General features: G+C 42.8%; 3 protein-coding genes across 3 annotated transcripts; 1 reads left to right on the top strand and 2 right to left on the bottom strand.

The window, feature by feature from the left end:
• Positions 1 to 462: 462 nt before the first annotated feature.
• On the bottom strand, positions 463 to 4,406 carry tmem182a (transmembrane protein 182a). Its single transcript, XM_084545293.1, has 5 exons — positions 4,003 to 4,406; positions 2,651 to 2,774; positions 1,440 to 1,538; positions 1,214 to 1,351; positions 463 to 847 (listed from the first exon to the last, which is right to left on the bottom strand). Exons 1-5 carry the CDS (start codon positions 4,159 to 4,161, stop codon positions 621 to 623), a joined length of 747 nt encoding a protein of 248 aa, XP_084401419.1. The 5' UTR covers positions 4,162 to 4,406; the 3' UTR covers positions 463 to 620.
• A 2,369-nt stretch (positions 4,407 to 6,775) lies between these two features.
• On the top strand, positions 6,776 to 13,195 carry mfsd9 (major facilitator superfamily domain containing 9). Its single transcript, XM_084545237.1, has 6 exons — positions 6,776 to 6,827; positions 7,880 to 7,967; positions 8,613 to 8,656; positions 9,628 to 9,757; positions 10,311 to 10,520; positions 10,606 to 13,195. Exons 1-6 carry the CDS (start codon positions 6,825 to 6,827, stop codon positions 11,466 to 11,468), a joined length of 1,338 nt encoding a protein of 445 aa, XP_084401363.1. The 5' UTR covers positions 6,776 to 6,824; the 3' UTR covers positions 11,469 to 13,195.
• A 196-nt stretch (positions 13,196 to 13,391) lies between these two features.
• On the bottom strand, positions 13,392 to 24,414 carry slc9a2 (solute carrier family 9 member 2). The gene is made up of 13 exons (XM_084545236.1): positions 23,872 to 24,414; positions 23,522 to 23,736; positions 23,185 to 23,433; positions 20,725 to 20,975; positions 20,422 to 20,639; positions 19,312 to 19,511; positions 18,971 to 19,060; positions 18,820 to 18,890; positions 16,748 to 16,915; positions 16,544 to 16,649; positions 14,660 to 14,776; positions 14,479 to 14,566; positions 13,392 to 14,320 (listed from the first exon to the last, which is right to left on the bottom strand). Exons 1-13 carry the CDS (start codon positions 24,134 to 24,136, stop codon positions 13,884 to 13,886), a joined length of 2,475 nt encoding a protein of 824 aa, XP_084401362.1. The 5' UTR covers positions 24,137 to 24,414; the 3' UTR covers positions 13,392 to 13,883.
• Positions 24,415 to 26,344: the final 1,930 nt, after the last annotated feature.

Genomic DNA, 26,344 nt, shown 5'->3' with positions numbered 1-26,344 from the left:
GGATTTGAATATAGATTATCTGTAATACCATGGATGCGGAAAAGGCTGCTGGCCAAAACACACTGCCCCCAACATTACTGTATATACAGAGCATTAAATAGATCGCATCACTTTGCTTTGAATTGTGCACATACACAGTTTAGTTACAGTACTAAGTAAAACTATTTAACTACTTGTTCAAGCAGTGTACAGTCAGTTTAACTTATATTGCCAAGCAAAGAGAAAAAGCTTAATTTAACAACATTTTTCCTCACCAACATTTCATGAACTCGTAACTCTCACAACCACCAACACACAGGATTAAAATTCATGTGCACCACAGGTATTTCTAAATAATCAGGGTTGTTTTGAATTGCATGTGCTATCCCAGTGTTGTTTTCAACTTAGCACAGCTCAGAGTAGCTTATTTTGTATAATTGTGATGCCATTTTTGAGCTCAGATCTTATTTTTAATTTATTTTTTTTGGAACAAAATGTCCAAGCGTGTCAGATCATTTATACCACAGGTCTGCCAAAACAGAATCTACAGAGACCTGCTTATACGCGGCAGCGAGAGTGTGAATATATCAAAATCTGTCCGTCGAAACACTTACGCTCTTCCTTTAACCTGCTGCTTCAGGTCAGTTGTAGTGGATCTGGATGGATCGGCCTATGAGGAGGAAAAGGAGGCCGGCCAGGAGGCAGAAGAAGATGGCGACGGGGGCAAACATGAAGGAGAGGCCGTAGTGGAGGGATAGGTTGAAGTCTGAACACAACAAAGAGCGCTTGGAGTCTACGTAGACCGTTACCACATCCAACACCTGCACCCACAGGACGTACATCACCACCACGCACAGCAGGAAAAGACCTGGCGGTGCATAGAAGAGAAATAGAGTTAATGTTTAATCAGTGGTGGGAGGTCCATTACTGAAGTACCAACAAATTAAAGTAAAAGTAGGTCATTAAGACTCCTGAATTTAAAATTAAAAGTACTAATTCTGCAGAAAATTGACCTCATATTACCACAAATGACAATCTGAGCTGCTGATCCAACTGTGCCCGTGAGTAACCATCTTTAATATTACATTTTATATGTATGCATGTTTTGAAAGCAAAACCTGAAAAGCCTCCAATGATCAGAGTTCTCAGGATCACTTGAGTGGGGTCAAAGTTGTACCATAGAAAAGGTCTTATTACATTTATGTCCTGCACTTATAGGTGTGTGTATACTCACCAGACACCAGGAAGAGGCCGCCCCCTGCTTTATACAAGCGGTGGCTGGCAAATGGAGCAGCACAGATGATGACGAACCCACCGAACGCTACGGCTGCCACGCCGATGAGCATAAAGATGCTCCAGAAGCCTCTGTAGACTGAACAAGAGGGATGTTAGCCAACTGCTTCCAGAGCCACCGGATCGCTGAGGGAAATCACTGAAGGCCAATTTAAATAAATACTCACTAATGGCAGAATCATATGCTGTGGCGTTGTGGGTCTGATGAGACACGGGGAATGGGAAGAGGTAGGCGGGCATGCAAACCTTGGAGTGAGGCTGATTTGCTGCAGAGAGAAAGAATAAATGTGTTTTTGCACCATGATAAGTAGATAAAGAAATTAAAAAGGGACAAAAACTGCAAGTGTCATACATTGCGAAAAGAGAGTGCTGGCTATTTGCATTTGTTTTGTACATTTAACCTCTTACAAATGTGTTTTTCTATTCTTCTTATTTTCTTGTGAGACTCTGGTTTTGATAAATCTTTCTGGAGTCTAACTAAACTGGCACTAACTGTGCACTGATTTTATATTCTCTCCCCGCTCTTCGCTCTTCTCTCTCCTCTCGTCCTTTTCTCCCAACATGTGAAATTCCACAGATCCTCACAAGGTCCTTTCATTTCTCCGGGCCAGTTCCGACAATGGCCCACCATTCAAAGTCCCCGTCAGAAAATAGATGACACACGATCACCTGACGGACGACCAGAATAACATCACATGGCACAGCCTCAAAACAGTCACATGGGGAGGTTTTTCGACCACAATGCAGTCAACAAACGGGCAGGAGCAGCAGCAAATCAGAAGCAGAGATTTACTCCGCAGCAGAGTTGTAGAGCTGCCATGTGACTGTATGGTGGCAGAACGCTGGAGGAGGATAGTCTCTCATCTTAAAAGTGTAAGCTTCAGAAAACAGACAACAGAAATACTTCAACGGCTAATTTAACGCCAGTGCTGTGTTTGGCTTACTGGAAATGCCAGACGACCTTAAATGGCTTCGAAGTACGTGAAATGTGAAAGTGAAAGTTTCTTTATGGTTCTTTTATTTTATGAGCTATAAACAAGTTTCTTAACTTATGACTTCTTTCAGATATACACAGCAGAAAATTATGCACATCTTCTGTAAGGGAAATATGCAGGGACACACAAAGGAAGTACATCTGCTTTGTAGTACACAACTTTTTGCATGCTTTTTATAGTGTTGTACACTCGTTGTGATCTCTGAGTAATCCCAAGTATAAGCAATGACACCTAAATTCTGCACACGTCTGCCTCTGCAGGCCTTCATGGCAGACCAAGGCGGAGGTATCTGTTCAAACATTAAGTGTAGATTGCATTTGAATGCAGCTATAAAACAATGCAAACAGGGACAAAATAAAGCCAGTGTCGCGCATCTCACTTACTGAACCAGAGCTTCCACAGCAGGTGCTCATCATCCACGTCGCTTTCAAAGGAGCACCTCCAGAAGAAGCCCTCGTGGTATAAAGTGACATTGTTACTGTCCTGCTGCACCACCACATCTCCACGCTGGAAAGAGACAGAAGAAAGAGATGTATTGCCAAACGCATTCTGAGTTTAGACGGCCTGCAGAGTGTTGTTTATGTGAGCAGACCTATGGATGCCCCCCATGCTGCTGCAGTTAAAGCCTGTGAGGGCTGTTTCGAGATGATGTGAGGCAGGTGTGCAGTGTGCTGCCACGGTGTCTAGGAGCAGCTTAGCAGCTGTTAGGTAAGGTCAGGGGTTGAGCTGAGCTAGCAGCGGCCTGGTCTAGTTCGGGGTCGAGCGAGAGTGCAGGTTGAGGATGTTCTCGTACAGGAAATGCTCATTGTTGGAGGTTGCTATTTTTGGACATTAAAAAAAATAAAACACACACATCCTAAATTGCCTGTTGTGGTGTCAACTCCCCTTAAAGAAACAAAATTAGAAGACTCTGACCTTCGAGCTTCTAAAAGACAAGCTGAATCCAGGCAGGGTATAAAATTTGCCTTTTCCTACTTTTTTTTTTTTTTTTTTTGACAAACATTTGTTTTAAACTTCCCAAAATCTAACCACAGTGCTGACACTTCTACTAAACTAACTTTCCTGTTGGTTTTCATACCCTGAAATTGGCGAATGGATATCATTTTACACCATGATCATGCTGCATTATAACGTACAGTATTCACCCCGTACCAGACTGGCTTTATTGTGCTGCTATCATGTCTCGATTTCAGTATCAGTGCCCACAGTGAAAAGTTAAGTATGTTCTAGTCGGTGATATTTAATATGGTATCATTCCACAGAGACTACTGGTATTTGTGCTCCCATCACAGGGGCACATGATACAAGCTACGTCTTCAATCACTGCATAGCTGCACACACGCTACATTAACCAGTGTCCTGTTACATGAAGAGGACCTGCAGGGATGCCTCCCCAGGCTGCAGTTTATCTGCTGAAAGAGTGATTGGAGCAACTGATTTCCAAAATAGAGGAAGAAGCTGTCTAGTTTCAAGATCCACCAGTACACAATATATTAATATTTAATCATCAATGTCAGTATTTGGGATCGGAGAAACTGGATCTTCACTGTACACAGTTGAAAGCTTAAATACAAACTAATAGAATTACTGGGGTTGTTTCTTGGATTTGAAGCAGCTTCACTTGAATTCCAGTGGTAACAAATTTAAGTTTTTAACCCCAAAAAGTAAATTAAAGTCTCAAAATACTGAATAAATGTCTGTGTACTGAGTCTCCTTGAGCTGCTGCTGCACCCACCTCTATGGTCACACCGCCGGGGCCAACAGATCCGTCAGGGTTTGGGTGGCATGTCTCTGAGGCCAGAAGCCAGTAATCAGTTCCAAAAGAGAGCAGGGTGAACACAGCTGCCAGCGCCCCAAAGAGCCCTGCAAAAAACAACGCCACACTAAGCTTCATGGTCCGGGATTGACAAGCCACTTGGCAGCGGGACTCAGTCGGACTTTCCTTCCTACAGCAAGTGTATGTGACAAAGTGAGGCACAACCACAAGTCACTCCTCTTGAGCTGTGTTATATCCACTGAGTGAGTCTGTCCTGCTGGTTCTCCTCGGGTTCCTGGATATTGACTCCTCTCCTCTGCTATCTCTCTCTGTGTATGTTATGAGAGGACAAAGTTGTGCACATGACTCCTTTGGACCCTCCACTGGGGTCTGCAGCCAGCCCAGCCCCCCCTCACCCCGGAGCTATTTTTGGTGTCTGATTGAAGGCGGCTGCTCCGCTCCACAGAGGAGCTGAATGTGTGGAGCGTTTGGAGAGTGTGAAGGAAGGAGATCAGCGCAGAAATAGCCGGTGGCAACTGGACACCTAACGTCTACACGGGAATGTCAGGGTAGACTGAGAGGACAGAAGAGGAGTAAAGTACCCTACAACACCCTGCCTAAAACCTCTGCCACTCCAGGACAAGATACAAATAAACACACACACACGACAGCAGCTATCATTTCCCGTAAAGAGGATGATGGAGGTTACTGTAAATGAAGCCTTTCATGTAACTTGTGTGGGACTTTCTGTTGTGTCAGACGCTAGGAAGGCAGATATAACGTATGCCAAAATACGTTTTACAAACTAGCTGTCAGAATTTCTTCACAAAACGTTAATGCTCTAAAGCAGATTTACACACGGTCAATAAATGTTTTGAGAAATCTGATTTTGTGGTCGATCGTGGTCAGAGTGAGTTGAGGGAGACTTCTTGTTTATTAGCATCTAAAGGGAATATTTAGCAGTGAACCTATATGTAGACACTGGCTAATTTACACACTGATGTGACTGAAGGCCGCCCTCAGTCAGGAGCCCTCCACAGAACAGAGTGAAAAACTCACACTTTGTTATTTTGGATGGTTACCAATTCAGCCGCTTTGATTTGACTTCCATCTGTTGATTAGACATCGCCTGTTACACAAACTACTTAGTTTTTCTTTGGCCTTAAAGACGCAAGTGTGATTTGGAAATGTAAAGTAAATACACTGATCTAAGTCCTCAGAATTTTGGCATAAGTGTACACAAAGTTTGTATATTTGTATGTAATCTTTGTATAAGTGTATGGTCCATAGTGAGAAAGGTCAGTCTTAGTATAGACAGTGTTGTCCCATGACACTATCAAATCTTATATAGTAAAATAGATGGTAGCTATCGATTCTTATGTTTGGGTCCTTAACTGATGTTTCATTAGAACGTATTTCACATTTTAACAGTATTGTTTCCTTATACAGCCTGAGCTTAAATAAACTCTGTGGAGGTAGCACAATAAAAGGTTTCTATCTTTGAGATCCTTATGATCCAGCACTCACTTGCAAGTTCATTAGGTGCACTTGTGAAAATGAATGCATTCTAATGTAACAGTCGTGCTCTAACGCTGAAAGGTTCATGAAAGGTTAGGGTATTCAGCATTTGTTTAAAATGACGCAGAGAGCTGTTGATTTGATTTAGCTTTGTTTTCATTTTGGAGGCTGTGTTTTGCAGTGCTGTTGAATTATATTGTGTTAATTATTTTGCCAGCCCCATTTTAGTCAGTGGGCTAGGGTAAATAACAAAGATACTTTTGGGTTTGACCACTGTAGTTTAACAGCACCACAAACTACATCCTACATCCTCCAAAATGATCATACAAGTTGAATGACTGCCTTCCTGACGCTGTTTTCAACATGAACTGAACATTAATAACAGTCACAAAGCTAAGATTTGGAGCAGGACTATTAGAATGTATTTGTCTTCACCAGTGTACGTAATTACTTGTCCAGTAAGGCAACACTGCTTTTTCACACACAATGAACATGTCAATGAGTGATGTAATTCTTTTATGTCCCAGAAGGTGGCGGACAAGTAACAACGGTCTCATAATAATAATAATAATAATCTGATAATCTGATAATCTGAAGGCTTGTTAATAAACAGAAAACATACATGAAAATAGTTAATAATAATGTATTTAAAGTGAGCATAAATATCAACGTTGTAATTAGTTAGGGTTACAAAGAATAATGTTATGCTGATAACATCTTCAAACATTATTGTATGAAATTCGTTTTAAAATATAGCCTACTTCTTAAAATATAATAAATAAATTAACTCAGAGCCAGATGGATATCTAACAAGTTAATGTTCTACAAGAAATAGAAATTTCATCCATTCAATGTTTTAAAAAACAAAAATCTGTGTCCGTGCTACGTCGGTGGACGATACCATCTATCCGGGAGTCGCGGGGGAGTCAGACCAGACAACAAAACAGTTCCGCACCTGAGAAATCAACCACGACACCGAGAGTCAACATTATCGCCGGACTTGAATGTTAAATTTTCCCGTAAAATACTCCGGCGTTAACACCGTTCACGCTGTCTGTGCAAATTTAAAACCCAAGGGTTCATAGCCACCCCCTGCTTTTGAGAACGCCGCCGGGACGGTTTTCTGTTTGGGTGATTTTTACAGTAAGGGCTGATGAGCGCTTCCGCCTTGGCTGTATCCGTGCTGTCATAGAGGGAGGATGAACAACCACAAATGTAGGACTTTTTTTCTGAAGCCAAGAGGACGGACGAGGATTATACAATGCATCTATGTGGTGGGCTTCATGGTGAGTAGCTCTCTGAGGGCTTGGCGGCGCTGGTTTCAGCTGTCTGAGTGAGCCTGTGCGGGGTCATGTAGTCATGCTTTCATAACTCAGGTAAACAAGGGATAAATAAATAAATTTGCTTTAGAGGATATTATTCTGAGACGTGTATAGGGTGTGCATAGGTTATAAACATATATTAAAAAGTCCACTTAAAATAATAAAGAAAGAAATTGACTTAATTGAATTCAAACATGCAAATACTATGCTAATATTCCTTACAAAAAAATCCTTGAATCCCTATTAGCCTATTTCCTGCTTTTATACATGTCTGCAGAGGGTTTATGACCTCTTAGGATGTTTATAAATGTTGTATTTAATAAAACTCGTTGAGTAAATATAACTAATATCATCAGATATATAAATAGGTGTATAGCTATATAAAAGAAGGAAGACGTAACAGAGCAAACCAGGCTGTTGTGACACTTTGAAGTTCACCTCTTCAAAGAATCACTGTCAGTAAAATGTGTTTCACCATGCACTGGTGCTTCCTCAAATTTAAAAACCCGTAGCTTATACTGTTGTATTGTAGTTAACATACCAGCAAAGCAGGTCATTCTGAAGTTATTCAAGATCCAACACCCTTGCTGTTTAAGACTTGACTTGTAGTCATGCTTCAGAGAGCTGTCTCTAACATATCCAGCCTGCATACCTGGTTTAACAATCATCGAATTAAAGGTGACTAAAAGGATCCATGCCGTACAGATTTTTGGCACAAGGAGAAGAGAGGAAAGAACAGAACAGTAATGCTGTTCAAGATTAAGCAATTTGTTTAATGGGCTGTGTTAGAACATTGCATGAGTTGCTGTGTGACTTCAATCAAGTCTTTGGCAAGAGCTCCTCTGATCTCTGCTATGCAGATAAACAGGATGAGCTATGGCTTTCTGTGTCCATTGAGTAGTCAACAATGGCTTTACGTTATTAGTTTGATTTACGTCTTTCCAGTTGACCAGGGTTCTGATGTAACAGGGCTCATGGCTCGTATTGTTTTTTTTAACTCCCTCTGTTTTCTTTAGGACTTGTTCGGGGTGAGCATGATCATCCCACTGCTGAGCCATCATGTGAAGGCTCTCGGAGCAAGTCCCACGGTGGCTGGTATTGTAGGTAAGTTGTGTCGATAATTTGTGGAAATCTGTTTAAGTTGGGTAACTGGCGGCCTGTGGAGTCAGTCCTCAGAGTGACATAACTATTAATGGATAACTGGGCTGAGAAACGTCTTAACCAACCAATGATTTAGGAGAGATATTCGTTTATATTTATATTACAAAGACAAATGCTTAAATAAGTTCACAAATCAAAAAATCGGTTGACAAAAAAAAGTTTTATCAATCTTTAAGCCCAATATACTCCAGATAGGGGAATTACAAATTGCACAGAACAGAATGGTATTGAATGTATATCGTTTGCAGGTTTTTATACATTTTCATGTGTTTTCTTTGGACTGTTGGTTGGACACAACAAGCAGATTGAATGTAACCTCAGGCCTAGGAGGAGGAGGAGGAAGCAATGAGAGAAAATATATATATTTTTTTCTTAATCATGGTAAATAAAGAGTAATATCTGAAGCACATTTTTCCCTAACAGCAGGTGATATATTACTCTATATTGTATGGGCCTGTGCTATAAGTTACATCGAATATTAACATTATGTCAGCATCATTGTAGCATCAGTCTCAGTGAATCTTAGCACACACGTAGCCTTCTCTGCTCAAATCTGAATTAAAACTAACTGATGCTAAACTGTTGCAGGATCCACATATGGAATCTTGCAGCTCTTCTCAAGCACCATAGTCGTAAGTATGGACTTTATTCCTCTCTGAACAAAAAACTGGAACTTTGTCTCTGCGTCTAACCCCCTATTCAGTCCCTCCTGCTTGAGAAGACACGCTCACAGTTAGTGGCCAAAATGGTCGCATTCCACGTCACCCCTGGTATTTTCACGGAGACAATAAACACTGGCTGTTTTTGGTTGATTGTGGTCGCACAATGCAGCCAGTCTCCACATATTCACACACACACGCGCGCACACACAAGCTCCTCCCGGTTAGCCGCAATTGCACAAATTCCCTCGTTCTGCAGAGAAATCGATTTTTAAAACGTTGACGCCACCCCTGAGTGGATGCTGGTTTCAGCAGTAAATGAACATTTCGGTGGCGTGGCGAGAAATCAATCATTCAAAACCGCACCCAAGCAGCAGTCGACAAGAAGACGCTCTGAAGTCTCGTTTTGGGTTTTCTGCGTCTCCTTCCTGCCGCCCAGAGCTCCTGAAATTGGTGTAATTCTCAGGGGTCATGCGACAAATTAAACAGATAAAGGCTCATGTGTTGGTTCCTCTATGCGGACCGGCAGAATCCTAATTAATGTGGGGCTACGCGAACAGCTGGGCCACTATGATAATCCCACTCTGCTACATGCAGAACACAGCAAACTCAATTGGTTCTAATGTCATTATTTCATCAGATGGTTATGTGTACGTGTGTGTGTGTGAGAGAGAGGGCGAGAATCTAATAAAGACTTGTATAACAGTCCTGGCTGCTGCTTACAGAGGAATCCCAAGGTTTTCGGATTTGCGCTTCATTTTTTGAGTCATCTGATCTTTAAGACAGTTAACACTTACGGAGTTTCAAAACAAAAGCAAATATTGAGTTAGCGTTCCAGGTTTTGTCTGGTGGTTTTCATTTCTTTCCTTTGTCTTAATCCCATTATTTAATACGCCCATGTTCTGTTTGTATTTGCGTCACATTTCCTCTTGTGTGATCGGCAGGGCAGCTGGAGCGATGTGGTGGGACGGCGGTACTCTCTGCTGACCTGTCTGCTGCTCAGCGCTCTAGGCTACGCCCTGCTGGGGATGTCCAGCAGCATCGCTTTGTTTGTCCTTGCTCGGATACCCGTGGGTAGGTTGGTGAAAACTGCAAGCCAAAGGGTGCAGGGATTCAGCTATAGGCCTTACTCACAAAACAATACATGCCAGTGTCAAATATGTGGAGGTAAACGGTGCAGAGTTGTGTTTTCCTTCACTCTGGGCGTTATGATCCCTGACTTTACCCTTAAGGCAGTGCCTCCTTTCTAGACAACAATAAAACTTGTCTTGGAGAATCTGTGTCTTAAGGTCAACAACATGGAGCAATTGTCCCTTATCATCACACTATATTATTGGCTTATTATCATTAATGAGTTCATGTGTGGGCAGAGTTGTAGCTAGTTAAGGTGGAGCTATTTTATATACTTTTGGGAAATGTAAACTTAGAGAAAATAATCTCTACAGTTGTCAAAAAAGTAAAAATACAAATTTAAATAACTGAATTCTATTTACCTGCTCTAATATCAGGTCTCTGGTTTAGTATCACACTGGCATGGATTACTGACATGTCTTTTGCAGCACATCTGAAAGAGAGCATACAGTAAAGTCAGTCAGGTAGTTCACATTCTCAATGTGTTCTGTTTCAGGCCTTTTCAAGCACTCCCTGTCCATCTGCAGAGCCCTGCTGTCTGATCTGGTGTCAGAGTCAGAGCGCCCCCTGGTGATGGGACACTTTAATGCAGCCTCCAGCGTTGGATTCATCCTCGGTCCCGTGGTGGGCGGCTACCTCACTGAGCATGAGGGAGGTTTTTATACGTCCTCCTTCACTTGTGCAGCCATCTTCGTTATAAATGCTGGTGGGTCTAAAAGAGAAACAACTGATTTGTATTTTATATATATATATATATATATATATCTAATACCGTGTGTTCATCGTTCCAGGGCTGGTCTGGATGCTTCCATGGAGTGAGACGCTAGCCTACTGTAACGGCACTAACTCCAGCAACAACATGAGCAAAGGTTGTGATGACAACCACTATAGTAAGTCCGCACACAATGGTTCGCATGCAAACAGCCACCTCCCTGTGTTGACAGCAGAGACTGAACCGAATTCCAGAGCTCCTGAGAAGCGTTGTGGTGGTCTCAGGTGGAGGGAGGTGTCTCTGCTCCAGCCTGTCTGGAGACAGCTGTCCTCAGTGTGCTCCAAAATCCACATGGTGGCCTCTTCTGACATGTGGGACCTCTTCCTTGTGCGTCTTCTCATGGCCATAGCTATTATGCTCTACTACAGTAACTTCTCTCTGGCCATGGAGGAGCGTTTTTCACTCAAACCAAAGATGACAGGTTATCTGATCAGCTACAGCAGCACCTTAGGCGCCCTGGCTGGGTTCCTGGTGGGGCCGGTCACCAAGGTCTATGGGAACAACATGTCTGCTCTCCTGCTTCACTCCACAGTGCTAACCTCTTCACTTATTTTCCTCTATGCTGCTGCGCCGAGTGTGTGGCAGGTGCTGCTCACCTCCACCTTCTTTGCTATTTCTACCACTATTGGACGGACATGTATCACAGACCTGGAGCTGCAGAGGGGAGGGGTGCAGGCCAGCGGGACTCTGATCGGAGCTGGGCAGTCAGTTACAGCTGTAGGTCGTGTCCTGGCTCCTCTTCTCTCCGGTCTGGCCCAAGAATTCAGCCCTTGCGGCCCACCCAGTCTGGGAGTCGTGCTGGCTCTAGCAGCTGTCGGTTTACTGCTCAACAGAATCCCTAAATGGGACGGGAGGGGGATGACCAAAACAATTAAACTCTGAGTAACTGAATGAATTTAAATTCTGGAAATCTGGGTGGAAATGCAGATCCACCACTCTTGAGAAGTGCACTTATCTGCAGGAGGCCAGCTGTGACGATGAACAGGGCGGACTCATAGGGGGAACGGCGTTTCCCACTAAAGCGTGTTTTCTAACAGGATGCCTCTGCCAAACGTTAGACGTGACGACATCACTGGATGGAAGTGGCTCGTCACCACCAGCACTACAGTCCTTCTCTCAGGGACAACAGAATCAAAAGTGCAGCACTGAGGTGACGACAAAGCTGCGAGGTTAAATGTGTTTCCCACTGTGCTGCAGTCTGATGAGTCAGAAACATACAGGCCTTATCGCGGCACAAACACACTACTTGATTGACGCCGTGCTTTTAATGCAGTTCTGTAACCACTACATGTTCAAATCCCATGAAGTTGCACTGCAAGCCAAAATAACTACTGCTTCACTCAAACACTCCTTCACAAAATAAAGATGTAACTATGAAGAAAGTCTAGCAATAGGTAATAGATTCTTAAAATAATGAAACTGTGGCAAAAGTGGACAATTTCAATGACAATAAGGCAAATTGCTGTACTTTTTTTTTTTTTTTTTTTTTACAAATTTACCTCAATACCAGCTTTTTCTTCTACTGAACTGTATCAGAAATGGTTCCTGTGGTGGTATATATGTATATATATGGGTGAATGTCTTAAAATTTTACACTTCTAGACATTTGTTAATTTATCTGAAGAGATATTTAAATAGATACTTAAAGAAGTTTTGTTTGTTTGGTTGCTGTATTTCCTCTTCTGTTTATGACGAACCCAATCGCCACCTGGAAAAGAAGGAAAATTTGTCTTTAACATTTATGTAAAGACGTCACTGAATCCTTGAAGTACATGCCTTATTAATGCCAAAAAAAAAAAAAAAAAGAAAGAAGTCACAAGTAATAAAAGACAGTTTTATATGTTTGACTCTATGGTGTTTTGGATTGTATATTAAACATATTGAACTAGATCACACATGCACATCTTCTCATCTTATCTTCCGGTGTAGATGTAGTCATGTCACCTTTGTTGAAGGGGAACTACTGTTTTTTACAACCTGGACCTTATCTCTGGCATAAAATACGATCGTTTACTCACCCATATAACCTTGGTGTCATTTGGAGTCGTTCGGAGGATATTTAGATCCGCGTATATCCATATAGTGGGAGTGACTGGGGCACCGAAAAACGCAGCCTCTAAATAACGCATTATCTTCCGTGAAACTCGTTCATTTCACCAATATTTTGTTATGATACTCTAGTGCTATTCCCCGTTGAGTCCGGAGTTACCGGTTGTCTATTTGCAGACGTGCAGCGGTTTGTTGTTCTTTGGCCAGCTGCCCCTCCCTCTGCCTCTACATCCTCCTTTCAACAGGCTCCTCATCCGTCATCATCATACTCTGGCTCAAAACAGTAAGGACGTCCATCATAAACAAAGTCGTCGTCCACAACCTCAGAATCGGAAAAATATTCAGCCATGTTGCAAAAAACAAGCAGTAGCAAATTACAGGTAAACAAGCTGCGGCGCTCAGAGATGACATCATCCAAGTCAGAGGTTAGTAAGTCAATCTGCAGACCTAGGATGATGATGATAACAGGTAACTCCGGACTCAACGGGGAACAGCACTAGCGTATCATAACAAAATATTGGTGAAATGAACGAATTTCCTGGCAGATAATGCGTTATTTAGAGGCTGCGTTTCGGTGCCCCAGTCACTCCCACTATATGGATACGCGGCACTCCGCTGGATCTAAATATCTTCCGAAGGACTAAAAATGACACCAAAGTTATATGTGTGAGTAAACAATCGTATTTTATGCCAGAAATAAGGTCCAGGTTGTCAAAAAACGGTAGTTCCCTTTTACGTTATATTCACCAGAATAAGAGATAATGGCTTTCAACAACATAGAAAAATTTATTACACAATAGGTACAATTGCAAAGTGGGCCAGAGAGTCCATTAGTGTCACAGACATTCAAAAACAAACTAAAAACAGTAAGTCTTTAGAGTGCTCCACAGCAACGGAAATTTAAATGGTCTACACAAAAATCACCCATGACAGGCAAATAAAATACAGAAACGCTATCATATTTACATGTAAGGAACAAAAATGACAGATAGTTACATTAAAACATTAATAAAATTTCTACAGGAAGGTATACAGTATTTAAAATGAAATCAGCAATGTGCATCAGATGTGCCCGGTGCCTCTCGTCTTTAACGTATTTGTCCATTTTGGCTCAGTTTGAAGGGGGCTTCACCTCTGGTAAAAAACAAAAAAACAATGGACCTCCAGAGTGAGAATGCAGCTCTACAGTTCCTTGACAACCTGACATTAGTTCCACTGCTGCTCGAAGCCCAGGAGCATTATTATTTTTTACTTCTTGGGGTTCCACTGAGGCCGTCTGAGCAGAGGGTTTTGAGTTGCGCTGTCTCTGGGTTCAGCTGCCCAGGCTGGAGGTGGAGACAGAGGCTGCGGCGGCTGCTCCTCCTCCTCCTCCTCTACCTCTTCAGCCCCATGGCGGTCGCTTCTTGAGTTATCCGCCGAGCCGTTGTTACTGCGAACAGAGGGGTTCAAGTGGCGGCGAGAAGCGGGCACGTGGGAATCGCTGTAGTAGGAGTTTGTTCTGGACATGCCGTGCCCCGACCCGACGCTCCCGCTCCTGCTTTCATTCAGGACGTCAAGGGAGGGAACTTCCGTCAGGGTGTCCAACCTGCGCAGAGGCATCCCGGCTCTGGAGGAGGAGCGGGTCGGCTGGCCGAACCGCGAGCGCCGAGTGGGGTAGGCAACCTCTGACATGGTTTCCGGATCATCTGGGGACAAGTGGAGAAAATAGAAAGATAATAAAGAAGTGACTTAACCTATATTATAGTCAAATTGTGATACTGTCGTTGCGTAGTCTAAAATACATTTAAAAGGAAAATAGGAAGGGGAAGTAGGTATTCAGGAGATTTAAAGGTAGATTCAGTACCTGCATAGCTCTGCCTTGCAGACGGAAACTTTGACTCCAGACTCTGTCCAGCAGGAAGAGAGAAGTACTTGTGCGACTTGGGCACCACCTGGGAATAGAGGTGAAGATAAAATGCTGTGTTTCTAACCAAGAATCTGAGAAAATAAAAAGACTAATCCAACACCCTTAAGTTCCTGCTCACCGATGACTGGAAGCTGCCAGGTCGAAGGCTTCGACGGATGCTGGCGTGGCGTCTGATCAGGATCTCTTTGGTTTGGCTGTCATTGGGCAGGGCGTGCTTATTTGTGTATGCGACAGTCTAAATAATTTTTTTTTTAAAAATAGAAAACAACAGTGTTAAACACATTGCAGATCAAAAATTCCATCATTCAGGCCGTTGTGTAAAACCATAACATATCCTTATTACATCAACCTTGTGTCAATAACATCCTCTGGAGACAACAAAGGTTAATGAATACATAAACTGAATGCAGAGACGCTTTAAGTGCATTCTTTAAAGCTCAGATTACTTAACCAAAGCCGCCCACGCCTGTTTGTAACACAATGGTAAGTGTCTGTTTGGACTTTGCGAGCTACCATCCAAACCTCCCCTCACATACACCGCCACTGTTTCCGTCCTGCGGCTCACGGTTCGACCTATAAACATACATAACCACCTTTCTGAGACTCTAAAGGTCGCCATTGTTCTTTAGAGGGAAGACTCGTGAGAATTAACTGCCCCGGTCTGTTTCGCAACAGATCAACACAGCGGCATTAATACAAATTAGCAACTACTCGAAGAAAAAACTGAAGGCACGCTAATTATGATAACTCTAAAGTGGTATGGATTTAAAGAGGTCACACTCCAGTAATTTCAACAGAAGCTAACATAAAAAAAAATTAACAACACAGACAGTAGGAGACGCAGGGTTTGTGTGAACTGTAAATATGCGATGAATGACTTTAAGAGAGGGGTTATTAAGATAATCTGATAAACCGTCGGCCCGAGCACAGAGGCACATGCTCCCTATTTGTCTACACATCAAAGCGTCTCTGAGGGCCTTCCTCGACGGTGATGTCACGTCACCGGTGGAAAAGTACTGGCGGCCACAGCCTATGCAAAACAGTTTCAGAGTTTGTGGTTATGGCATTCGAGTCAAAAAGTCTCTGCTCTCTCTCTTTTTTTGTGTGAAACCCGGGTGAAAATAACACTTTCCTGATTACGGACACATTTACGGACTCGATGTTTAAAGAGATGCAGCCGCACGAGGCTTAATTTTAGAAGCTGGATCAATTTTAAGAAGCCGTGCGTATGTCTTGGCTTGGCCTACTGACGTTGAACCGTCCTGGCACGACAGCCACACAGGTTTCACAGCTCTACACATACAGTCAGCTGCTGAACATTTCAATTGCAAATGCTTGAAAGCTGACTGTAGCTTTCTCACTCATACAGAGTATATATTACAGGATAATGGCTGTAGTTTTGACGTACAGTTTGTGTTTCCTGTGTAGAGGTAACTAGTGCAGCAGTGGTGGAAGCAATTACTAAGTATTATACTAAGTAAAAGTAATAGTATCAATACATTAAACTATAAATACTGTATATTTACATGCACACAGTATATACACTGGTCAGCCATAACTTTGTGATCAGCACAGAGGTAGAGGCCCATTTGGTGATTAACTTCCAGTGATTATGTTAGTAAAGCTTAGCACTGACATTTCCCTCTGAGAGATGAACTGATCAAAATCAAAACCAAACACAACAGGCTGCATTAACACAACATAATCTACAATACTGGGCCCGGTATTATATTGTCTTACTCACAGCTCTAAAATTTTACAACTTTGTGTTGTGCACTGCTGTTTATATACACCAATCAGGCATAACATTATGACCACCTTCCTAATATTGTGTAGGTCTCCCTTGTGCCTCCAAAACAGTTGAGACTCATCAGAGAATAGCACAAAATTTAAATACTACAAATTCTAAATAAAAATCTCTCAAAACTGTTTAAACTACAGTATTCAAATTCGTATGTAACTCTGTGAATACAGCATTCTGCAAAGTTATGCTTATTCTCACCCGTTGTCTGATCTTGTACATGTTCTTGGACAGGATGTCGTGCATGTTCTTCACGTCAGCGGCCAAGAACTTCTTCTTCCCTTTACCGGAGTTTTTCTTTTCCTCACTAAAAAAACAAAAATTGTTGCTTTAGTAACTCTGAAAAGACAATGTGTGATGTGTTGTAATAGTCAGTAACACAGAGAGGGGATCGAGGTTTCGTACTAGAGAGAGACGATGGAAGGAGCAGCGCTGATGTCTCCAGACACCGTGTCCAGGATCTCCATGGCGTTCTGCAGCTCCAGCTTCTTGTAGAGCGCCACGATACTGGACTCGGCCCGGCTGTCTCGGATGAGGATCTTACGCAGGATTCGATTGTTGAACTTCATGAATCTGGTGTTGAGAGGAAGAAGGCGGCATTGATTAAAGTAAGCATCCACCATCTTCTGAAAAGACACACTGTCCTTCAGCAAGTTGGATTTGAATTAGACAGTAATACAGAGACAATGATCGTAAATGCACAAGAATTGTTTTAAAAAGTTTCATTTACTCAACAAATCCACTTCAAAGATTAAAAAATAACAATGTGTTAGTCAATCTGTCAAAGCTAAAAACATTTTCAGCACCATTCATATTCATTTCTACCCCTCTAAATCTATAAAAACGTGTGAGAAATATATTTTAACTTTGAGTATGAATCGTTTTTCACAGCTAATTTTGCGTAACTGAGGCTCAAAGTGTAGGGGACTGAAATATTTTTCCAGCTTTTGTGAAGTTTCTTGTCTAGGTCATGTCTTTCTGACCTGTTTCACTGTCCCAACAAGTACTCAGTCCGTTTTGCCTTAAGGTATTTTCCCTGCAATCCAGTGGATGACTGTTTGTATCTGCGATCTAAAGACATCGGGAGACGTTTGGTATGTTCCCAGATGATGATCTGACAGGTCTGTAATGCAGCTATTTTTGCACTTCCTTATTGCTGATTTTCGCAATCAATCAAGTCACGCCATGTGTGCATTCTCCATAAATGACACGTTTGACAATGAGGCCAGGTGACTAAGACGACAGGATGACTGCCGCTTGGCCGTTTTAACATCTAGAAAACATACTAACATAAATACCCCCATAAACCTTTAAAGCTTAAAAGTCCGTTAACCTAAAAGTCGCTGTTCTTTCTTGCTAATGTGTCAAACAGAACATGTTTATGGTCATGTTTCCACCGCATACTGTGGCTTGTTAAATTGAAGTGAAAACCGGAAATTAGAGACTTGATTAACCCGTCACGCAGGACAGACGCGAAGAGCAGAAACGAAACCAAGAGGAAGAGAATCAGGAATGAGGAGAAAAGGGAAGAAGAGAGAAATGCAAGCAGTGTATGCAGTCGCGGATAAAATTTAAAAAGTAAAAACTGGGGTAAAAAGAAAGAAAGGTAAGTAATGGCTAAAATGAATACATAAACACACACACACACCAGTCTTCATGAGGCTACAATGTGGAACTAGACCTAATTACAATATAAGAGGGATTTTCCCACATGCCATCCTGAGAGAGAGGCTCTCTATTGTCCCTTACATCTACTTTTCCTCATTGTTACGCTCACAGTATGGCTTCTACCTGAATGTCTGTGGTTTGATGATTATCATGGGAGCCTCAGTAGAGAAGCAGCACAGCTCGACTAACAACATCTATTCACGACAAGCTACCAGAGGGCCAAAATTACAAAATTAAGAATATTGCCAAGTCCAGTTATTACAGCAATCAAATATCAAGTAGGAAATCTGCAAAAACACTGAATAAAGATATTTAAAATACATACTGTACATGAAAGGCATTGATATAAAGAATATAAGATAAAACAAATACTAAAATATTGAACGTAATGAGGCTAAAGCTCTGAATTAAAAGAGGTTAACGGGGTTTGTGATATGGAAACTGGGGCATGTGGAAGAGACAATGAGGAACTGAGGAAGTAAAATATCTCAGAGCCACAGGAAGAAAATCATCAGCGTCATGCTGACGGTGGAAGCCGAACATGAGACCAAAGTCTGATCGGTCGTCAACATTCCCACACAGTCCCCACGTGAACAATGGCACTGTCAAAGGGAACAGCAGGTAAAGCAGGTAAACTAAAACCTCCCTTTTACTTTCAGTTCCACTGCAGGGTTCGCTCTTCAGCTCTGTTAGTATGAAGCCATTAATTAAGTGGTTTCCGCTTCGTTCACGAGGGTCAGCAAGAAGTATCTGTTTTGACTGATTTTGATGGCTGACATTTTGTTGAGCAGACCAGAAAATAATCTTACTTGTCTTTCCAGTAGAAGTGGCTCCACTGTCCACAGAGATCCTCTATGCCTGCAATGGTGTGGTCCATGAGCTGAGAAGCAAAGTGAGAGCTGTTTGCACCGTGAGCGGAAACACACTTGTCAGCTACACGCACGCGAGTCCTTCACATACCCTGCAGTGAATCTCCACATTGATGGTGTCGAGGTTGCGGTTGGTTCTGCGGACGTTGATGAACTCAATCAGAGGTCGGATACTGATGCCCTGTGGAGAAGATGTATTGATTGGAAAGTGGCAGCAGGACCTTTGGTTCTCAAACCACTGTGATTGGGTGGACAAGGACCTGACTGGAACTCTTGTGGCTTTAAATCATGTGGTGTGATCAGATCTTACAACAAAATCATGATACAGCACGGGCCACAAATCCGTTTCACTCTGTCCCGCTGATCTTTTCAGACTTCAATAAAAGATTTTTTTATTTATTTGTTTCTAAAAAAACACATAGACATCCTTACCTGAAGAAAGACGGTGAAGAGGATGATAGCGATGGTGGCGGTGACGAAGAGCTGCTTGCGGACGATGTTATCGGGAAGGGTGAAAGCCAAGGCGAACGAAACCGCACCTCGCAGCCCACCGTAGGCCAGGCCGAACTGATCTTTCAGGTTGAACGGGATGGTGCGGAAAGGGTTAATGATCTGAGTCAGGACCAAGACACCTGAGAGAGAGAGAGAGCGGGGCAGGAAAATGATGTGCCATTAGCAAGTTTAAAGCTGCATTGATGGATGTTTTTCGGTAACGGTGAGTGAAGTGATGATAAATGATACTCTAACAAGCAGTTTATCATCTTTCAGCCCATTGTTTTGGCTGTATGGTAAGTCATTTATACTTGTGCCACCCAAACGCTAGTCGGCGCTGCTTCACTTTCAACAATGGTGACTGAAACTTTTGCGAAAATTCCCCCGAAAAGGACTCATGCACATATTTGTATCTCCAAACCTCCTCGGTTAACCTTACCGATTCTTTATTGATCCAAAACAATCAACTAAAAATTTTTTGCAGTCGGAAATACTAACGCGAAAACACGCTACTACCAAGCGGGACCAATCGCAATCATAGTTACATTCCTGGGGAGGTGGATGTCAGCTACGGCGCCAGGCTCTGCGTAGGTGTCTGCGTTATCGCCGTAGCCTGTGCGTCAACTTAACGCAGAAGTCTATACTCCCTATTAGTTGGAGCAGGTAGATAAAGCTTTTAAAGGCGTTTCATAGCCAATTTCAGTATTTAATTGTGTCTGCCAGGAGCTGGTGGAAACCAAACACAGATAAAAGGCGTGTACACACAGGGCCATGGGTAATGTTCTTGTAAACATACAAGAGTTAAATGACAGATCAGTTACATGTTCTTAGTGCTGCATTATCACCATCAGCTGTTGCATGTAAAACAGAATGAACCCAAAGGAAGGGTTTGAACCACGCTACACAGCCGACTGTACACATCAGCAGTTGCATAGACAATGTTCATTTCCTGTAGTTTGCAACTTTAAACTTTGCAGCCACGCTGACGGATGCCAAGACAAACAAAACCTGCAGCTCTAACACGACACAGATACCCTGCCCTTTACTTACCCAGACCTCTCCATATGAAAGCAAAGAGCAGCGTGAAGAGGATGTAGCCCCAGTTCCACTCGTGCTCCGTCGTTATGGTGACGACCCCCAGGAAGAAGAAGATGAGGGTCTCGGAGATGGAGCCGAGCATCTTGACCACGTGTCGGATGGTCGTGCAGGAACGCTGGGAGACGTTTTCCTCCACGTAGTACTTCATGGTGAGGGCACAAGTCACGATGCTGCAGGAGCACATGGACACACCGACGGGTTAAACTTCCTCCGATTCAAATGTTACAACCTGCTGGCATTTCGAAATATACTCACGCCATGATGGACGAGATGGCAAAGAGCTCGGCCACCAGGTAGGCCAGGTAGCTGTACATGAATATGAAGAGCGGCTCGATTTCTCTGACCCTGGAGGTGAATCTTGTGGTGAAGGCGGCCACGAAGCCGAACAGGATCCCGAAGCCCATCCCGCCGAGCCCGACCACGAAGAACCTCGCCACACCCAGGAACACGTCCACAGGCTCCACCACCGGCATGTCCGCCACAAAGTTGAACATGTTGTACAACACCTACAAAAAAAAACAAAAACAAAAAAAAACACATACATTTTTGCACAAGAGAACAGAACCCCCCCCCAATAGGAGGTCATGGGTGGTGTCAGGGGCTGTGGCCTCTAATGACGCCGTTTCAGATAAGAGTGATTTATTTAAATATTTACCCTGCACTGTTTGCAATCTGATAGTCTCATTATACCACGCACCCGGAATGAGTCATGGAAAAGGAGCATTTAGCAGAGTGACCAGCTTTGTTCCTTTTACCCCTGTTGTTCTGCACATGCTGCTGACAATGAACAGCTTGGCCTTTTATTCGCTGCTATTCATTGGGCTGAAGACAGAGTGCATTTAAATAAAAGAGGAATGTATATAAGAATAAGAATCAATGCCATTTATGGATTCATGCTACTAAATTGCGGTTTTAATAGCACATAATAGAGCCGCAACACTTAACCATTCATCTCTCTCTAAAGATTTACCGGTGCACCAAATGTGTGGCAAAATGCAAACTTAAACAAATGCAAAATTGACCTGAGCCTTGTTGTTTTGTGGTTAAAAGACAAGAATTAACACGGCTTTAAAATGTTATTCAGCACTGGACATTTAACTTAGCATATCAGCACATATACCCTCTTGAATTTTCTTTTAAAAATGTAAGTTATATATAGGGTATATAAGGTATGAAGGTATTTGAAATCATTTAGTATGTATAATTTATAGATTTGTTAGTTATTGATTTTTAATCTGTTTTTCTGGGATTTCCTGTTTGTTTTTCATTATTAACAGTTTCTCTTTTTGGTTTTATCACTTTTAACGTGACATTCAGACGATAGTCTCTTAATATCTACTATGCTGGAGTCAAATTTCCCCAGATACCGTCCTGATAAGGTCATAAATGTGCATAGTCATGTCAAACAAGGCCGACTCAAGACAAGTCAAACAGGAAACGTACTCTTTATATAGCCGGGCAGCCGCGTGTCATGTAGCATGGTAACAGTTCCCCGTTTAAATTTGCATATCGGTTGTTGTTATACATCGCGTGAACCTGTCAGAAGCTCAATCTTGGGACTGCCTGACACTGTCCTGTGAGATTTGTTTGCCTTTGCGGCGACCACACTCGTCTCGCCCGAAACTCCAAAGTGTTTGTGTATCAGATTATTACATCTTGTTTGATAGGCGCACTTCTACAACACAAAGGCCTCTGTGCAGGCCACTCCTGGGCTTTTACCGTTCTCCTGGGTAAATGTTTGTCTTCACTTTCTGCCTCTGCTCCACTACTGTGTGTACTAAACAAAAAAAGGGTCACCACACCAGAGCTGAGAGCAGGTTTATGTAGGTGGCTGGGTGTGTTTAAACACAATATGAGGAGGACAAGGAGGGAAATTTGAGCATGATCTCACTTCAGTCAGGAACATGATGTGTGCACTTTAACTCCTCCCATATAACCAAATGCTACAGTGACCTCACAAACTGGTTTGGCCGCATCTGAGCAAATAAACTCTGAATGGTTCATGGCTCGGCATGTGTCAACATATTTGCTTCATGCGCCTAACATTCCCTCACTTACATTGTATTTGTTGTTGTTTTTTTAGTTTTTCTGTTTGATAATGTTGCCAGAGCAAACATCCCAGTACCACAGGTTATGCTCTCATAAATGCACCTTAACTCGGGGGAGTGATTGAACAAATTGTCCAGTATCTGACGAAACCTGAGCTGCGCCTTTTGAGGGTGGAAGAATGGAAAAGCTGCAGACAAGACAATAGTGGGTCTGCTCAGCAGTCTTGACACTAAAGGCCACCAAACAGGGCCTTAAATGGGAGGTGGAGTAACAATGGCCTCCACATAAAACTAAATGATTGTAATGAATGGAGCAAAGGTCAAATAATAATATTAAACTTCCTTCTATTTTTAATTGATTTCTGTATTGTCTCTTTAAAGTTTTTTCTCCACATATGAAGAGACTACTGGCAGACTTTTTTGTAAATTTGTCCATGACTCACACCCCACTACCCTAAACAATACAATTAACACACAACAACAGTTTGACATAGCACCTTTCACCCAATGTTGTCACAACAAATAGTCAACCACAAGTTGCCAAAGCAGGCTGATGTGTTGCAGCAACTCTCAGTTCAATCTAAAGGGCCCTCTGAGCACCTATACGTGTCATAAAAGTAACACCAATCTGCACAAATTCAAACCGTCTTCGCCATCGCCAACTCACCACAGTGACAGCATCATTGAAGAGACATTCTCCGAACACCACGATGTAGAGCTGCTCGTTCACGGACACGTCCTCGAACACATTCAGCACGGCCACGGGGTCCACGGCCGAGATGATGGTGGCGAACAGCAGGTTCTCCTGGAGGTTGATGTCCTGCACGCCGAACGCCTCAATCTGGCATATGGCAAACAGGGACATGCCGATGCCGATGGTGTTCCACAGGGTCCCCACCACTGCAAACCACAACACCTGCACAAGGAACAAGGAAATGTCACGTTCAGTCGGAAGGGGATGTTTAACACCGTTCTGGAAGTCCGGTGACCGGTTTGTGACGAACCGTGCCGACGTTCTCAAAGAAAGGCCTGGTGGGCATGAAGTAGCCTGAGTCCAGGACAATCGGGGGCAGCATGTAGAGGAAGAAGACGTTACTGGAGAGCACAGCGGGGGGCTCCTCATGGACAGAGTGCATGATGGCACCCACGATCAGACCAATGCTGATGAGGAGGCACGACTCAGGCACCCAGATGGTGATTTTGTGGTAGACATGGAAACCTGAGAGAAGAGGGAAAGAATGATTTAGAGGGAAGATACTTGCATCATGTATGAGAATGCCACACTGATTATTGACAAATGAATCATCACCTACATTTGGAGCACAAAAACGTAAAATCTGAGCATGCCACTCACCAATTTTTGCGAATGAAGCCAGCAGCATCCAAAGAGTGATCTCAAATGGTATCTGTATTCTCGCATAATCCATAGTAAACACTGGTAAACTTGCTTTGTCGGCTTCTGGATAGGCCTGCGGTCCATTATCAGGCTTAACCGGGGGCAGAATCGTGACAGACCCCGTTGGTTTAGGAGGAATTTCTGCTCTGGAGCCATACAGAAGACTGAAAGTGGTGCAGATGATTAGTAAAACCCCCGCCCGTTTGGTAATTGTTAAATCCATTGCGCACAAAAATCACAGTCCTTGCAGCGTACTCCAAACGAAAGTGATTTTCCAAAGCCGGTATATTTCAGTCACTCCATCCAACTTCACACAAAAGGAAAAGTATGTAGAGGTGGAAACTAATCAACACCCCCCCGGGAAAAAAAAGAATTAAAAAAAAGTTCACAATCTTAATTTTCTAGTTCTCATTCCAGCATCTGCTCTGAGAGCTACACAAGTGGGAAATGAAAAAGTTTCCCTGTCGACTTTTTTCAGAAGCTGTTCCGGAAGAGTCTCCTTCTAACCGCGCAGGGACAGCACACCTGCGATTTACCTGCAGCGCGTCCATGAGTTCCGATACTGGTTGGGCGCGGCCACGAGCCCCACTCTGATTGGGCGTAGCGCGGAGCAGATAAAAAAGGGTGGGACGGGGGGGGTGTTGTTTCTGCGCCATTCAAGGGCCGCTGGGGAGTTTCGGTGACACCGGCTACCTGAGCCACGAGTTTCAAGTCTCAGTTTTCAGTTTTCCTGATTTCATCTGAAGGGGTCAGTTCTGGTCATCTCAGAGAAAATAATCAAGTCTGGGAAAAATACCCATGATTCAACACTCATTACAACATATAAAGTTCATTTTAGTTTTCAGCATCAAAGCCACGTTGAAACAACCAAATAGTTAATGATGAAAATGTATTTTTAAAAGCCTCCTCTCTTCAGATGACCAAAATGGCAGAGAAGACCAGAAACACATGAAAGTCACACACTTAATTCACAATATGCACAGCATCTCTGTGACACAGAACCTGACATGAATGATAAAGATTAGCTTGACTAATGAAAATAATTCTTAATAAAAAAAAAACAAAAAAAAATAAGCTCAACACTGTGACTAAATTTCAGGATAGTGCAGCCACCAGGAGAACACAGGAGAGACACGATGTCCCGAGCATGTTTTGCCCCTCGGCCTCCATCACATCTGGAGTCCCATGTAAGCGTGCGCGTTGCAAACGGTGTGTGGCTTCCAAAATAAAACCCCAAGTCTTCTGTTCCCCCGTGTCTTAACAGCAGAGGGAAATAAAATGCAACAATCAGAACAATTCAGCCTATGCTCAGCCGCAAACATGAAGCGTGCCAGATGTTTGCCAGCAATTATTTAGCTGCACCCTGGGCTGAATTAAATAAAATGCATGAAGGCACTTCAGATCTTCTACAACCGTGCTTCCAAAAAGTGATGCAAGGGCCTCCTCAAAAGGTTGCAAGTATATGAAACACATTTTCTTGTCATAGTGTCAAAAAATGATCCCATCAAACATTAATTTCACCAGTAAAATGAAATTTACACATCATGTAGGTATTCGTATATTAGCACACAGTAACCATTGTGTTGTTTTAAAGGGTCACAAGCTGGACAGGCAGACTGGCTGAGACCCACTGGTCCATTGTAACCAGGTGTTGCTTGAAACCTCTGAGTTCTGTCAAATGAATACATAAAAAGTTAGACTTAGACTTAGATAAACTTTATTCATCCACAAGGGAAATTGCTTGGTCACAGTAGCAGTAACACTCTTAAGAACCACGGATAAAAAATAAAATAAAAATAAGTAAATAAAAACTAGTAAAATAAAATAAAATAGTATAAGCAAAATGTACAAATTAGCATATTAGTATATATAAATGTACAAGAAATAGAGATAGAAGAATATATATTATATACACAGGGATGATAGTAAGGTGCAATAAAAAATGAGAGAAAGATTGCACTAGTTACCACTTTTTTTTATTTACATGCAATTAACTTTTGGATCTTGGAATTCTGACTGAAATAGCCCATCATTTTAACTTTTAAATTCCCACCATCTCATCTGTTTCTTGGACGTCTGCCTCCAAACAAACCACTGGCAGCTGCATGTGAGGTCGTGTGCGTGTTTCCAGACCAGACTGGGGCGACGGCGCCTCCTACTGGACGGACGAGGCGCTGCGTCCAGCGGAGGTATTACGTCTCGATGTGTCAGAGGGAGTCAGGGCGAGTCTTGACTGCAGTCATCGTCGATGCAACCGGGATGCGCATCAGTATGAAAAGAAACCAGCGCTTTCCTCTGAACGGTATGAAACGTTTGTTTGTTTGCTTGTTTGTTTGTTTCGTGTGTTTATGACATCTCATCATTTCAAGGTTTGTTTGTCGAGGGCGGTATAGATGCTGTCACTGAGCCAGAGCGGCTGCATCCGAATAAG

This window comes from Chelon labrosus, assembly GCF_963514085.1.
Source record: "Chelon labrosus genome assembly, chromosome: 5".
NCBI lineage: Eukaryota > Metazoa > Chordata > Actinopteri > Mugiliformes > Mugilidae > Chelon > Chelon labrosus.
Note: the sequence above shows the minus strand (reverse complement) of the source record. Positions and strands in the feature narration are given on the sequence as shown.

Bases quoted from the DNA above. Each gene is read 5' to 3' on its own strand.
- slc9a2 (XM_084545236.1), bottom strand. From the start codon at position 24,136: ATGGATTTAACAATTACCAAACGGGCGGGGGTTTTACTAATCATCTGC. The intron at 23,434-23,521 runs GTTCGTCACAAA...TTCCTTGTGCAG, and splicing joins TCTTTGAGAACGTCGGCACG to GTGTTGTGGTTTGCAGTGGT. The intron at 14,567-14,659 runs GTGAGCAGGAAC...CTCTATTCCCAG, and splicing joins CTGGCAGCTTCCAGTCATCG to GTGGTGCCCAAGTCGCACAA.
- mfsd9 (XM_084545237.1), top strand. The intron at 9,758-10,310 runs GTAGGTTGGTGA...GTTCTGTTTCAG, and splicing joins CCTTGCTCGGATACCCGTGG to GCCTTTTCAAGCACTCCCTG. The intron at 10,521-10,605 runs GTGGGTCTAAAA...TCATCGTTCCAG, and splicing joins CATCTTCGTTATAAATGCTG to GGCTGGTCTGGATGCTTCCA.
- tmem182a (XM_084545293.1), bottom strand. From the start codon at position 4,161: ATGAAGCTTAGTGTGGCGTTGTTTTTTGCAGGGCTCTTTGGGGCGCTG. The intron at 2,775-4,002 runs GTGGGTGCAGCA...GTCTCTTTCCAG, and splicing joins CCGGCGGTGTGACCATAGAG to CGTGGAGATGTGGTGGTGCA. The intron at 848-1,213 runs GTGAGTATACAC...ATGCACCGCCAG, and splicing joins CGGCCTCTTCCTGGTGTCTG to GTCTTTTCCTGCTGTGCGTG.